The following is a 14132-nucleotide window of genomic DNA, read 5'->3' as shown; positions in this document are numbered from 1 at the left end:
TGGTGCTGAGCTTTGCCTGAGCTGGTAAGTGTGTGGGAGGATCAAAGAGGAACACAACTTTGCAACTGCTAAATTTAAAAACATGGAACAACATCACTGTGAAATGTTCATTTCAGAGGTTAATGAAGCAGGGGAAACATAACATTTAAGAATTTTAACTTGAGCTGATAAGAATTTGAATTGTGGAGATGTTTCCTTCAGTGGGGGAGTCGAGGACCAGAGAGCAGAACCTCAGAATAGAAAGATGTCCTTCAGAACAGGATGACAGGATACCACTTAATTGGGGCAGAAGACTGTTGCCCAACAATTTCTAAGTAGCATCAGTTGTGTGCACTTGCATGGCCATTAGACAGTACACTGTGCTTAGAGCAATCATTTTTAAAAAATAGTAACAATTGTATGTATTTGTGTTCAAATGCAGTTATTTTTGTCACTGATAGTTGGCAAGGAATAAGCAATAGGACAATTCGGAAACAAGAGAAAATCTGCAGATGCTGGAAATCTGAACAACACACACAAAATGCTGCCTGGCCTGCTGAATTTCTCCAGCATTTTGTGTGTGTTGATAGGATAATTCGGGACTTGTTTTGGTCACTGCTGTTTCTTGCATTCAGTTTTGGAGATGCCAGAAACAGCTGGGAGTGAAAGTTAAATGATTTCACTACTTCAACTTTGGAATTACAAAGGTATCACAGTTAGACTGAACGTTACGATAAAAATCAAGATTTGGAGGATGCAGTCATATAAAGCATTGTATGAAGGCAGGCCTTTATCTGCACTATAGGTATCTGTGTTGATTTGGTTAGTTTACAGTCAATCACGGCAGATTAATTCCTCCATCAATAACTATTAGACAATAATTCAGTTTTATAGTATTATGGAAGTATGTCTTTGGGCTGTGGGAGGAAACACACACATTCCATGGGGAGGACATACAGACTCCTTATTGACGAACAACTCTGGAACGCTCAGAGCTGTAATAGTTGCTAACCGCTACGCTACCATGGCATCCTTGACCAGAATCCACTGTATTTAAAGCAGAGATTGATAGGTTCTTGATTAGTAAGGGTGTCAAGAGTTACAGGAAGAAGGGAGGGGAATAGAATTGAGAGGGATAATAAATCAGCCATAGTAGAATGAACTTAGCAGCTTAATTTTGCTCCAACGTCTTATGGTATTATGATAGCATTTTTGAATTGTGGCGGGGGGGGGGGGAGAAGAGCAGAAACAGTGGTAAAAGAAGAGCCAGAAGGTAAGTCTTTAAGAGGACAGAAGGGTGAAATATTCAAATGGAAAAAGCAAGGGCAATGGGGTAGGTAAATGAAGTAGCAGAATCATAATCTGAGTCAACCTATGAGTCAAGAGACTGCTATGTATGAGCTGTCTGAAACAGGACCATGCACTTGCTACATATCATTACCAACAACTTTAAAAAAACATTATAAACAAAGAAAACAAAACTGGGAAAATAGTCATTGCAATTGGCTTCTTAATTTTGTGGCCATTCAGTTAATTATATATCTTGAATTTTTTGACAACTGTTTTGGTAGTTGAATATTGGTTTTACTACTGCTAGATAGTTGCAAGTGTAGCTCTGGTTCCTCAGTGCATTCCCAGAAAGGAGTGCACAGGCTATGTTGCTAGGTTTTTATTTGCATTTTTGAAATTTCTTTAAAGATGTAATCATTTTAAGAAAGTCATCCTCACTTATTGCCGGTATTTAAAATAGGTTGCACTGTTAAATATGATACACTGTATTTAAAAGCATTTATAAGTGTGTTTCTGATATGTAGGTTACTGAAATCAGTCTATCACAATCCATTGAAATTTGGAATGGCTGAGGAAAAACTGAAACCGTTTGAAAAGTTACTGTTAAAACTGGAGCAGCAGTTGCTAAGTAGGAGGATTTTTCAGGTCAGTGTATTTGTATACCACAGCAAACCTCTAAACTACAGGAAATCTATTTTATTGTGAGCATGGTAATGTAAGAACTAGCAATAGAGCATTCTGCCACTGATGACAAGGTGATGTTTGACATACTGCTGTGTAGAGAATTGAAATATTTCGCTATAAAATGTTCTATAATCACTTTACTGAATTGTTTCTACTTGTAACATGGAGTTGATCTTTTACCTCAAGTTTATTGTTCTGCCGTGCCTCCAGAACCCCTTGCACTTCTGATATTTGATCTGCAGTGAAACAAATTATCTTCCACATCTTTTTTCAATGACAGTTTTATATATTTTATGCAGTTCATTCAAATGGTACTTGTCTTAGAGTACAACATTCTGTTAATTTCCTATATTGTGCAGGCCTGTGTTGAACAACAGTTTGACAAAATAAATGAACCAACCTCTGTCTCAAAAAATAGCACATTTGCAGAAGAGTTTGCCCACAATATTCGCACTATTTTCAGCAATGTGGAATCAAAGCTCGGTAAGATGGTTATGCTTCATTGTACATGGTAGTCTCTTTGAATGTGTAACTGGTTACTGAATGCTGTGGTCTGAAGCCAAATTTGATTATTCTGATGTTATATTTTATTTATTCCTGATGATCGTGTTCCAACCCCATATCCTCTAGCATTTGAGCACTGATCTTCACCCCTGTAATTTCTCCCATGGTTTATCTGCTATCCATCTGCAGGAAATATATTTTATATATACTCATCTATCCATGCATTACCTCTGGGTTTGACTATTCTAATTCAATGCTGGTTGGCCTGCTATTATTTTTCATCAAACCTGAGGTCTCTAAAACAGCCTATATCCTACTTCTGATTCATAAGACCATAGCATATAGAAACAGAATTAGGCCGTTTGGCCCATCAAGTCTGCTCTGTCATCTGATACTAGCTTATTTCCCGCTCAATCCTATTTTCTCCATATAAAAATACATATCAATGTTGCGCATGCTGAATTAGATTTCCCCAACCATAATTAAAGTTCTCACCATCCTCTTCAGATTGTTCTGTGGATATACTCTGGCTTGTAACCTCCCTTAACCCAACCGTGTGTGTAAAATTCTGGTCTATTAGCTGTGCCCAGTTAAATTGTTATACCATTGCCAGCCATGCCTGTAGCTGTGTAAGGCTTGAGTTGACTTTCAAACCTCAGTCCCTTTAACCTACCTATTTAAAAAGTATCTTAAAAATTCCTTTTTCACACCCCTTTTATTGACCTGCTCTGGTATCTCCTTTTGTGCAAGATTTTGTTCTATCAATGGTCCTATGTAATATATTGAAATGCAGTATTTTACTACGTTAACTGCTTATACAATCGGATGTTTCTTCATTGTTTCTAGTCCATAGTCCTTTGGATATTGGCCTTAATTTTCAATCAGGTAGGCAATCCCAAATGTAGAATTTGGGATTCAGAACACATATTAGACAGTGACCTTGGGTATACATTTTCCCCACAACTAAAGGATCTATCTCTGGCATTCCAGTTTCCTCTCAGTGCCAAAGATCTGTTGGTTGGGAGGTTAATTGGCCAAAGCGAAATAGCCCTGGTGTAATTGGGGGAGGGAGGCAGTAGAATCAGGGAAGGAGTAGTGGTGAATGCAGGAGGAAAATTGGGGTTAGTGTAAATGCGTCTTGATGAGCACCATGGCCGAGCCATGGGGAGAGCCTGTTTCTGGGCTGCATTGCTCAGATTCTACATATTTGTCATGTTTGATTCTGTGTTTTGTGCTGATTTAATCTGTGATTGAATCTTTCACTATTGTAAATTTTCTTCTTGTATTTGCATCAGGAGAGCCTTCAGAGATTGATCAGCGGGAAAAATATACTAGCATTTGTGCACTGTTTGTGTTACACTTCCAGATTTTCCGGACATTAGATAAAAAATTGTACAAATCATTGCTAGATGTTTGCAAAAAGGTAAGCAGTAAGTATGTACTATTATTAGAATGTTGTCAGATATATCAGATGTTGTTATTGGACTGTTGACCTTCCTGCTTGGTTCATTCCAGGTACCTGCCATCACACTTGCAGCCAATATTATCTGGTATGCTGACCAGTTCTTGATGGATAAAATGGCATCAGCGGCAAAGGTTACTGAGAAAAAAAATCTGCAATCTATTAAAGTCCAGAGAGAAACCTTCCTACAGCAGAAGACCCAGACTCTGTCCAAGTAGGTCTAAGTCCACTGTGTCTATATATAAGCAAGGGTAACATGGGGATTTCACAGCTAGCAAGCTTCCAGTTGTGTTGCCTAAAAACATGCTTCTATGGGCAAGCCAGTTCCAATCGAAGCTTGAACTTCATCCTGGATCCATGCATCTTTATCTTCTGAATCAACCTGCCTTGAGACCCTTTGTCAAATGCCTTAAAGTCCAAGTAGATAATATCCACTGCTGTACACTTTTCTGGCAACTTTTTCACCTCAAAAAAGCTCAAGTTTGTAAGACATGACCTACCCTGCACAAAGCCATACTGGCTGTTCCTAAGAAGCATGTGTACCACTTTCCACAAGAATGATCTCATGAAGGAACAGATGGCATTGTGGCCAGGTTTGCAGGCAGTACAAAGATGGGTGGAGGGACTTGTGGTGTTGCGTAGGCAGAGAGTCTAGAAGACTTGGATGGGCTGAGTGAGAGAGTGCGCAAAAAATGACAGATGGAATACAGTGTAGGGAAGTGTGAGGTTATGCACTTTGATAGGAAGAAAAAGAGTTGTAGACTTTTTTCCTTTATGGGGGTGGAACTCAGAAATTGGAAATTGGAGTTATTGTTCAGGATTCCTTCAAAGTTAACTTGCAGATTGAGTCGATAGTAAGAAAGGCATTGCAATGTTGGCATTGATTTTAAAGGGCTTGAATATAAAAGCAATGATATACTGCTGCAATTTTATAAGATGTTGATCAGACCACATTTGAAATAATGATGAGGAATCTTAGGCCCCGTATTTAAGAAACAATGTACAGCTCTGGGTAAAGAGTCCAGAGCAGGCTCACAAGAATGATCACAGGAATGAAAAGCTTAAATGTATGAAGGGTGTATGATGTCTCTGCACCTTTACTCGATGGAATTCAGAAGGATGAGAGGATACCTCCTTGAAACCTACTGAATACAGAAAGGACTGGGTAGAGTAGACATTGAGATGATCTTCCCATAATAGGAGAATTTAGAATCCGAGGGCATCCCTTTAAAACTGAGATGAGGAGGAATTTGTTCAGCAAGAGGATGGTGAATCTGTGGAAAATATTGCCACAGGATGGTGAAGACCAAGTCATTGGTATATTTAAGAAAGAGATTGATAGGTTCTTGATCGGTAAGGGAGTGGACATTTGATGACAATGCAGGAGAAGTAGGTAGAAAAAAATCGACCATGATTAAATGGCAGACCATATTCGATGAGCCAAATGACATGATTCTGTTCCTCTGTCTTATGGAGTATCAGTACCCTCAGTTAAATTAGAATATCCAACAAGAGAGACATATCTGGTTGAGGAGAAAATGATTGAATTTGCTAAAACATACGAAAGAAATAAACCCAAGTTTTAAATTTGGATAAAGTGAAGATTAGATTATGAAAACACGCAGTCCTCGTTTATTGTCATTTAGAAATGCATGCATGCATTAAGAAATGATACAATGTTCCTCCAGAGTGATATCACAGAAAACAGGACAAACCAAAGATTGACACTGACAGAACCACATAATTATAACATATAGTTACAGCGGTGTAAAGCAATATCATAATTTGATAAAGATCAGACCGTGGGCACATTAAAAAAAGTCTCAAGGCCCGATCAATTCCTGAGTCCCCAATAGCAGGTGGCAAAAGGGAGAAACTCCCTGCCATAAACCTCCAGGCACCGACAACTGCCGATGCATTGGAAGCAGCCGACCACACCCGACGCTGAGTCCGTCCATCCGAAAACTTCGAGCCTCCGACCAGCCCCTCTGATACAGCCTCCCAAGTGTCATCCTCTGCCGAGCACCTTCGACCTCGCCCCAGCCACCGAAACAAGCAAAGCTGAGGATTCGGGGCCTTCTGCTCCAGAGATTCCAGACCACACAGTAACAGCGGTAGCGAAGCGGGCATTTCAGAAGTTTTTCCAGATGTTCCTCTGTACTCTCATGTCTGTCTCCATCAAATCAAAATTGTGCACGGTACCCTACTTGACAGGTTACAGATATCATTCACCAGAGAGGCCATGCGCGCTGTGTCGCGCCGCCATCTTCTCCTCCTCCTCCTCCTACTTTGATCTAGATTGAAGATAAAGTAGCAATTAAGCACATTGGGCTGGACATGCCTATTCGCAGGAAAGTGGAGAAAAGTTCACAAAGGTTCAAGAGGGTACAAAGGACTGCCTGTAGAGTTAAGCAACTTTGTTCAAGAAAGGCTCTTGTCAAAGCAGATTCATTGTAGTTAGCTTCAGATGTTAATGAATGTGAGTCGATCAGCTATGATCTAACTGCACAAAGGAAAAGGTTTTGTGGGCTTAAGTGTCCTTGAGATACTGCACACAGCCAAACAGCTTGCACACACTGGATAACTGAAGAGAATAGTTTATGTGTACAGAGGACAGTAGAATTATAGGTACTACTTCTGCTGGTTTAATCTTTTCTAATTTTTAATCAAATAATATTATTATTTTGTAGAGATGTGCAGTCATATTACTTGTTTATAAGTTCATGGATGATGAAAATGGAATCCATCCTGTCCAAAGTGCAGAACCTGGAGAACTTTGCAGAAGATCTGTCCAGCAGATGTAACATTTTTATACAGGTGATACTTTAAAACCTGCTAATGTCTTGACTGCTCAAAGCCAAGATCATGGATGTGGTTGGTGCAGAAAAAATAACAGATTTTTATCAAGAGTTTGGATTTCTTAAATCATGTAATATTCCAATTTTTGACAGTGAAAATGAAGAGTGCCTGTTGATAGTATGCAAATTGTCCAGCAATCTGTGGCAAGGAAGCGGTACCCCGTAACTACAATAGCCTCGTGCTGCTGGATCATTTAATTTCATTCTTTAATTTCCTTGTCTGTCTGTGCAGTTGGTGTAACTGTGCATTAAACTATTAATGTTGAGCTTGAAGAATAATATTTGTTGTAAATACCCCTTTGGTTAATCAGACTTATATTGAGCCAAAATTAAAGAGCTTGTAAAATCTTGGATCATTTGCTTTTAGCCAGTTTGTTATTAGTTGTTTAAAATTGCCTTTTTTTTGTTTTATTTACCATTGTCCTTTCTGCCTCTCCTTTAGCCTTATCCTTTTATGTAGCTGAATTAACTTGCACTCAATCCTTGATTCTGTAATTCTTAAATTGTTAAAGAATGTCTTCTTTCTGTCCTCAGCTCTCTTGATATTCAGTCATCTTGAGCAAAATTTTTTGATTAGAAGATGCAGGACAAGTCTAACTAAGATTGTGGGCTACTATATCAATATGTTTGCATTGATGTTGTTTGCAGCTGACTATTATCTTGTGGATAACTAGATGTAACTGAACTCCTTTTGTCTTTAGGGTATTCTGTATGCAAACAGTCTCAGTAACATTGTCCGAACAACAATGAACTTGCACATGTCAATGCAGAAACCCTTAACCAAAACGTCAGTGAAAGCACTGTGCAGACTTGTGGAACTCCTAAAGGTCAGGCTTTAAAAATACATCCTCGGGTTCTTCATCTGTTGGTGAGAATTGTCCATAAACCGGGATAGATTGGATAGACTGGGTTTGTTCTCACTGGGTCAGAGGAGATAGAAGTATAACCTTGTAGAGGTTTATAAAATTATAAAGAGCATAAATAGAATAGATACTCTGGGGATCTCCCATTCACTACCACCAACCTCATAGTTCCCACACCCCACACCTCCCATTTCTACCTCCTACCCAAGATCCACAAACCCGCTTGCCCAGGTAGACCTATTGTTTCAGCTTGTTCTTGCCCCTCTGAACTCACATCGGCATGCCTTGACTCTGTTTTATCCCCCAGGTTCAGCCTTCCCACCTACATCCATGACATGTCACACGTTCTGGATCTTTTCAATGATTTCAGGTTCCCTGGCCCCCATCATCTTATTTTCACTACGGATGTCCAGTCCCCCATCAGAAAGACCTCAAAACTCTTGGTTTTTTTTCTGGACACCAGTTCCCCTCCATCACCACTCTCCTCCACCTAGCGGAATGTCCTCACTCTAAGTAATTTCTCCTTTGGCTCATCCCACTTCCTTCAAACAAATGGTGTTGCCATGGTTCCCAGCTATGCCTGCCTGTTTGTCAGCTACGTGGAACAGTCTGTGTTCCAAGCCTACACTAGTGACAGTCCTGCACTTTTCCTACGCTACATCGATGACTGCATTGGTGCTGCTTCATGCACCCGTGCTGAACTTGTTGCTTTCATCCACTTTGTCTCCAACTTCCACCCTGCCCTCAAATTCACCTGGTCCATTTCCGGCACCTCCCTTCCCTTTCTCAATCTCACTGTCTCTATCTCTGGAGACAGCTTATCCACCGATGTCTGTTATAAACGCACGGACTCCCACAGCTATCTGGACTATACCTTATCCCTCCCTGTTACATGTAAAAATACGATCCCCTTCTCTCAATTGCTCCGTCTCCTCTGCATCTGCTCTCAGGATGAGGCTTTTCATTCTGGAATGAAGGAGATGTCCTCCTTTTTCAAAGAAAGGGGCTTACCTTACTCCACCATCAATGCTGCCCTCAACCCCATCTCTTCCATTTCATGCGCATCTGCTTTTACCCCATCCTCCCACTGCCCTACCAGGGATAGGGTTCCTCTTGTCCTCACCTACCACCCCACCAGCCTCCGCGTCCTGCACACAATTCCCCAAAACTTCCGCCACTTCCAACAGGATCCCACCACCAAGCACCTCTTTCCGTACCCCCATCCCCACTTGCTGCTTTCCGCAGGGATCGCTCCCTACGCGACTCCCTTGTCCATTCGTCCCTCCCACTGATCTCCCTCCTGGCATTTATCCTTTCAAGCGGAACAAGTGCAACACCTGCCCCTACACCTCCTTCCTCACCACCATTCAGGGCCCCAAACAGTCCTTCCAGGTGAGGCGACACTTCACCTGTGAGTCTGTTGGGGTCATTTACTGTGTTTGGTGCTCTCAGTGTGACCTCCTGTTTATTGGTGAGATCCGATGTAGATTGGGAGAACGCTTCACCGAGCATCAACACTCCATCCGCCAGAAAAAGCAGGATGTCCCAGTGGCCACCCATTTTAACTCCACTTCCCATTCCCATTCGGATATGTCCATCCATGGCCTCCTCTACTGTCGTAATGAGGCCACAGTCAGGTTGGAGGAGCAACACCTTGTATTCTATTTAGGTAGCCTCTAGCCTGATGGCATGAAACTTCCAATAATGCCCCTCACCTCCCCTCCTTCACCATTCCCCATCCCCTCTCCCCCCCCACTCCTTGCCCACCCATCGCCTCCCTCTGGTGCTCCTCCCCCCTTTTTCTTTCTTCCATGGCCTTCTGTCTCTTTCACTAATCCCCAGTTCTTTACTTCATCCCTTCCCCTCCAGTTTTCACCTATCGCCTGGCATTTCTCTCTCCCCTCCTCCTCACCTTTTAAATCTACTCCTCAGCTTTTTTTCCTCCAGTCTGCCAAAGGGTTTCGACCCGAAATGTCGTCTGTACTTTTTTCTATAGACTCTGCCTGGCCTGCTGAGTTCCTCCAGTATTATGTGTGTGTGGCTCTGATTTCCAGCACCTACAGATTTTCTCTTGTTTGTCAATGGCATAGATAGTTGGTCTTTCTACCCCAGAGCTGAGGGGTCTAGAACTAAAATCTCCCACTTGGACTTTATTTATATTTCGGCACTGCACTTCCTCTGTAACTGTAGCACTATATTCTACATTCTGCTTTCATCTTTACTACCTCCAAGTACTTGCAAGCAGTAAGATCTGTTGTGATGACACGCAGACAGTTTCACTGTCTCAGTGCATGTGACAGTAATAAACTAATACCAATTCCGAGGTGAGAGAGGAGACATTTAAACATACAAGGGGTATATTTTTTACACACAGAGGGTGGTGGATGTCTGAAATAAGGTGCTGCCTGCTATGTTTCACGCCATACAAGACAGTAATAAAAATTCTGATTCTGAGGAGGTGGTAGATACAAGTACAATAATGTTTGAAAGGTATTTGAAAAGGAATAGTGTGGAGGGATACAGGTCTGATGCAGACAAATGAGATTAGTGTAGGTGGGATGTCAGGGCTGGTTTCTGTGACATATGATTCTGAGCTTGTATGCCACTACTGCCCCTTCTGCTGGAATGGTATGTACCCAGAGATTGTGATAGAGGGGTTTGGCTATGGAATACTATTCCAATAAAGAAACAATAAGACTGTAAGACAGCAAAATTAGGCCAATTGGCCCATCAAGTCTGCTCTGCCATTTCATCATGGCTGATCCATTTTTTCTCTCAGCCCCAGTCCGCTGCCTTCTCCCCATACCCCTTCATGCCTTGACTAATCAAGAATTTGTCAACCTCTGTCTTGAATATACGCAATAACTTGGCCTCCACAGCTGCCTGTGGCAATGAATTCCACAGATTCACCACTCTCTAGCTTAAAAAATTCCTCCTCATCTCCTTTCTAAGAGGACACCCATCTATTCTGAGGCTCCTCTGGTCATAGACGCTCCCACTATAGTAAACATCCTCTCCACATCCACTCTATCAAGATATTTACCCTAGATATTGGTGAGGTTGACTGAGAATGACTCTGCTGGATCTGAATTCAGTGCCTGGATCTATACCAGGTGATCTGTCCTTGTTTAGCATCGCAGATTTTGCACAACAGCCTAGTTTGAGCTTTCAGAGCCCAGTTCAGAATCAACCAAGCTGCTTTGTCAGATTAGGGTTCCTTTCGCGAAGGAGATTGGTGAACTAAGTGGGTATTTGCAATAATCTGATGGGCCTGTTATTACCATTACTGTAACAAACTCTTTGGTTTATTTAGCTGAATTTAATCTCTACAAACTACAGTGATCTCTGGATTGTTAGTCTCAGTTACTTAAACACTGTTCCACAATTCCTGTATTTTTAACAATTTTTAGCTACTCATTTGATTTGTGCTTGTTGCAGTAAATAATTCTGAACATATTTTTCCCTAGGCAATTGAGCATACTGTGCACAGGAGGACCATGGTTATAGCTGATTCTGTCTGTCACATTGCTCAGTATCTTCAGCATCAGGCCCTCAATTCTATAGCTGTTGCAAAGGTTTGTATGTGTAGTTACTCTGTGTGTGCTTGTGTGTGTTTTCATTTAAACAGAAAACGCTGTGTAGGCCCTGCTGTATTTGCATTTCCCAGTGACATGTCTTGAATTTTGAATTATAATGTACTTTATATTGGTTATTTAGTCTTGGTGAGTTGGTCGCTTCTGACCTGAGGTAGTCAAAGCAAAGGTCATCACCTGCTTTCCACTTTATGAAAGCAAATGATGGAGCATCTTCAAAGAAATTTCCGACAAAAAAATTAAGATCATATAAACTTGTATAAGAGATTTTGCAGATTCTGGAAATCCAGAGTAACATACAAAATGTTGGAGGAGCTCAGTGGGTCAGGCAGCATCTATGGAAAGAAATAGAGTCAATGTTTTGGGGTGAAACTGCATCAGTAGAGTCTTCATGAAGTGTCTCAGTCCGAAACATCAATTATTTATTCCTTTTCATGGATGCTGCTTGACCCGCTGAGTTCCTCCATTTTGTATTAAAACAATGTAAATTTTAATTAAAATAAGTGGCTTCAATAGTGGGTTGCCTTAAGTCTTTTTTTTTCACTCCAATTATTGCCAAAATAATACTAAGTGACTGGTAATGGCTTTAAAAATAATTGTGTTTGGACTTTAAAGTGCAAAATCAGAAATTGAAGAGGTCATCTATAATTTTTATCAGTCAATGTAGTGCTGCAGATTTAGACCAAGAAACAATTCTTTAAATAATAATTTGGGTATTTTGCTTCAGAAAAGAGTGATATCTGACAAGAAGTACAGTGAGCGACGTCTGGACGTGCTGTCGGCCCTTGTTTTGGCTGAAAATGCTCTCAATGGACCCAGTACTAAAGAGCGTAGACTTGTCGTCGCCCTATCGTTGAGTGTAGGTACTCAGATGGTAAGAACGGTATCTTTATTCTTAACATCAATAATAATTTTGTAATTCAAGTCATAATCAGTGCGTTAAATATTACAGTTAAATTGAGCTGCAAAATCTGTGGGTTTAATGTGACAGTTGCTGGATTATATTTAAAATTCTGGGTTTTGTAGCCTTAGAATTTTTGCTGTGTGTAGCTGTTTGATCAACTTTATTGATGCATGTTGTTCTGTGCTGTGAAGAAAACGTTCCGTGATGAGGAGCTGCTGGTCTTGCACGTGGTGCTGAAGAAATTGGACTTGATCAGTGAGCTGAGGGAACGGTGAGTAGAGTTTAGTTGACATTTGCCTATAGTCTGTGTGGGACCAAGCAGCAGACTTTACCTCACTATTGCGTTTTGCAGGATTCAACTTTTGTGCAATTGCAACTTCCTGTACTGGCATCGTGCCATATTCCCCATCTACTTGGATGATATTTATGACAGCGCTGTCGATTCTGCAAGAATACACGTAAGAACTGCAGATTTATTTATAACTAGGTATTTTGGATTAGTGGCAACAATAAGAGATGTATGCTACCTTTTTTCCAGTGTGATGAATACAATTAAACAAAGGCATCTTTTAAAGATGCAGTCCATGCTGACCATCAGGTATTAATCAGTACTAATCTCAGTTACTAGCATTTACCACAAAGTCTTCCATGCCTTGGCAATTTCAGTTCTCATGTAGATACACAAGTGTTATATTTCTAAAACCCAGGCAAGTATGAAGCAAGTTTAATTGTTTTATAAGAAAATAAATTTGATGTCAATAAACATTATCATATCAGTTTCTGTAATGAACCACTTTATGGTATTGTACTTAAATAGAATGCAGAACCATTTATCTATTTACTTAGAGATGCAGTGCACAATAGGCCCTTACGGCCTTTGAGGCACTTCGCCAGCTACCCACTGATTTAATCTTAGCCTAATCACAGGACAATTTACAATGATCTACTAACCAATATGCCTTTGGAGTGTGGGAGGAAACCGGAGCCACCTGGAGGAAACCCATATGTTCATGGGAAGGATGTCCTCTCCTTGCAGTTGACACAAGAAACTTTGAACTCTGGCACCCTGACCTGTAATAATATTGTACAAATCACTATACCATCGTAGCCCCCTTTCTTTATCTTTGGGATGTATCTATCCTGCACCTTCAGAATGAAACCATTACTGTTCTGCTGTCATTCCTGCTAGTGTTCCCTTTCAGTCGACTTTGCCCAGCTCTTCTCTCATGCCTCTGCTCCATTTATTTCACTGTAATTCTGATGCATCTGGCTTCATCTTCTCCCTCTCAAACTGCAGGGTGAATTCTATCATATGATCACTGTCTCCTAAGGGTTCCTTTACATTAAGCTCCCTAATGAAATATGGTTCATTACACTACACCCAATCCAGGATTGCCTTTCCCTTACTGGATTCAAGCACAGGTTGCTCTAAAAAACCATCTTTTGGGATCTAGCACTGTCGATCTGTCTCTCTACCAGAGGCCTTTAGGTTCACACCCAGGGAATAACTGTCAAACACAGTTTGCTTGAAAGTACATACTCTTTATTAGCAAGCTTGCTTTGCCAGTTGGCAACACTGAGTCTCGGCTCACTGAGCTTGAGAAAATCTGCAACCAAGTGAGCCCAGAATACTGCATGGAGCTGCTGTTATACATTGTTATCACATACAGATAAAGGTAGATCGAGAAGCTTTCCCATGCAAAAAAGGCTTCTTAGTTCATACATTATTCTCACAGAACGACTTGTCAAGCTGCCAATAAGTCAGTTAGGTTCTAGCCCTTTTAATTCTGCATATAATTCCTTAATTCTACCTGCATCTTGAAATCCTTCATGACTATTGTAACGTTGCCCTTTTTACATGCCTTTTCTATTTCCCGTTGTAATTTATATCCCATATCATGGCTACTGTTCAGCAGCCTGTGTACAAGGGTCTTTTTATCCTTGCAGTTTCTTAATTTACCAACTGGGGTGGCATGGTAACATAGTGGTTAGCAC

At 40.9% G+C, this 14132-nt stretch overlaps 1 protein-coding gene across 3 annotated transcripts in view; it reads left to right on the top strand.

The window, feature by feature from the left end:
* washc4 (WASH complex subunit 4) overlaps positions 1-14132 on the top strand; it is a 115528-nt gene that overhangs the window by 42049 nt on the left and 59347 nt on the right. For all 3 annotated transcript variants that reach the window (XR_011882965.1, XR_011882964.1, XM_072241680.1), the window contains exons 10-19: positions 1794-1914; positions 2313-2436; positions 3753-3880; positions 3973-4133; positions 6610-6736; positions 7479-7604; positions 11108-11215; positions 11961-12107; positions 12329-12408; positions 12490-12595. Coding sequence is in view for 1 of the 3 variants with exons in the window: in XM_072241680.1 (XP_072097781.1) it covers positions 1794-1914; positions 2313-2436; positions 3753-3880; positions 3973-4133; positions 6610-6736; positions 7479-7604; positions 11108-11215; positions 11961-12107; positions 12329-12408; positions 12490-12595 (1228 nt within the window). In the remaining 2 variants the exon portion in view is untranslated. The remainder of the gene's footprint in view (positions 1-1793; positions 1915-2312; positions 2437-3752; positions 3881-3972; positions 4134-6609; positions 6737-7478; positions 7605-11107; positions 11216-11960; positions 12108-12328; positions 12409-12489; positions 12596-14132) is intronic.

Source organism: Mobula birostris, chromosome 23 (assembly GCF_030028105.1).
Source record: "Mobula birostris isolate sMobBir1 chromosome 23, sMobBir1.hap1, whole genome shotgun sequence".
NCBI classification, from domain to species: domain Eukaryota; kingdom Metazoa; phylum Chordata; class Chondrichthyes; order Myliobatiformes; family Myliobatidae; genus Mobula; species Mobula birostris.
The sequence above is the reverse complement of the archived record's forward strand: the minus strand, read 5'-3'. Positions and strand labels throughout refer to the sequence as shown.